Source organism: Apium graveolens, chromosome 4 (assembly GCF_009905375.1).
Source record: "Apium graveolens cultivar Ventura chromosome 4, ASM990537v1, whole genome shotgun sequence".
NCBI lineage: Eukaryota > Viridiplantae > Streptophyta > Magnoliopsida > Apiales > Apiaceae > Apium > Apium graveolens.
In genome coordinates, this window is record NC_133650.1 from 303,362,935 (window position 1) to 303,364,378 (window position 1,444).

At 46.5% G+C, this 1,444-nt stretch overlaps 1 protein-coding gene across 1 annotated transcript; it reads left to right on the forward strand.

The window, feature by feature from the left end:
* Positions 1–1,036: 1,036 nt before the first annotated feature.
* Positions 1,037–1,444, forward strand: LOC141719986 (uncharacterized). Its single transcript, XM_074522348.1, has one exon. It carries the CDS (start codon positions 1,037–1,039, stop codon positions 1,442–1,444), a length of 408 nt encoding a protein of 135 aa, XP_074378449.1.

Consider the following 1,444-nt stretch of genomic DNA (forward strand, 5'->3'; position numbering starts at 1 on the left):
GTACCTGAGAGTCGTAAAGGGAATACTGACTCAGTTCGATGAAGGGTACGCAGAACATGTTCCGAGAGAGGAGAACACTACGGCAGATGCCTTGTCTCAGTTCGCCTTGTCTGAAATCGAGAACTATCCGAGAAGTATTTACTTCCATGTCTTGAAGACCCCTACTATTCATGTCATAAATATGATAACCCGGTTGGTGTGATAAGCTGTTGGATAGACCCAATCAAGACCCATTTAGAAACTGGGTGGCTCCCCGACGATGCCCAGGAGGCACGCAAGCTGTCGGTTAGAGCGTTAAGATACTCTTTGATTAAAGGTCTTCTTTACAAAAGGTCCTTTGTTATTCCGTACTTGAAGTGCGTAAGACCTCTTGAAGCAGAGGAGGCACTTAAAGAAGCCCATGAAGGGATTTATGGACAATACCTGGGGGGGCAGGGCCCTCACTCACAAGATAACTCGATTGGGGTTCTACTGGCCAACTATGCTAGTCGATGCAAAGGATTATGTGAAGAGATGCGATAGATGCCAGAGGCATGCTCCGATAGTACGACAGCCCCCAGAGAGGCTTACGTCAATCAGCACACTCATCCCTTTTGCAATGCGGGGAATGGACATACTTGGACCATTTCCTATAGCATTGGGACAGAGGAAGTTCATTGTGATAGCCATAGACTACTTTACAAAGTGGATTGAGGCTAAGGAACTAGCCAAGATAACCACAAAGAAAATTACCCAATTCTTCTGGGAGAATGTGATATGCCAATATGGAATCCCATGCATCCTTGTCATGGATAATGGGAAACAATTTGATAATGCAGAGTTCAGAGAGTACTGCGACGATAACAACATAGAACTTCGCTTCACCTCCATTGCAGATCCTCAGGCAAACGGGCAAGCGGAAGTTGCTAACAGAATCATCCTTGATGGAATTAAGAAGAGGGTTGAACGCTCGAGAAACATTTGGGTAGATGAGTTGCTGCCTATACTATGGGCATATTGAACCACCTGCATAGTGACAACTAAAGCGACCCCATTCATGTTGGCTTACGGAGCCGAGGCAGTGGTTCCCCTTGAAATCACTCATGGATCCCTTAGGATCGAAGCTTACGAGCCAGAGACAAACGAAGAAGGCATGAGGCTCGCTCTCGATCTCATTGATGAGGTCAGGGATGAAGCTAATGCCCGTTATGCAGAGCATCAACGAAGAGCCTCCCTCTATTACAATAGACGGGTTAAAAAAAGGTTCTTTCAACAGGGAGATTTGGTTCTGAGGAAGATTGAGGCATCAGGAGTAGGGGAGAGAGGGAAGCTAGCCCCCAACTGGGAAGGACCTTATAAGGTCAGGAAGACACTAGGACGGGGATTCTACAAGTTAGAGACCCTGAATGGTGATGAAGTGCCTCGCACTTGGCATGCTTCGAACCTGAAGGTTTATTATGTTTAG

Coding starts and splice junctions, on each gene's coding strand:
- LOC141719986 (XM_074522348.1), top strand. CDS start 1,037: ATGTTGGCTTACGGAGCCGAGGCAGTGGTTCCCCTTGAAATCACTCAT.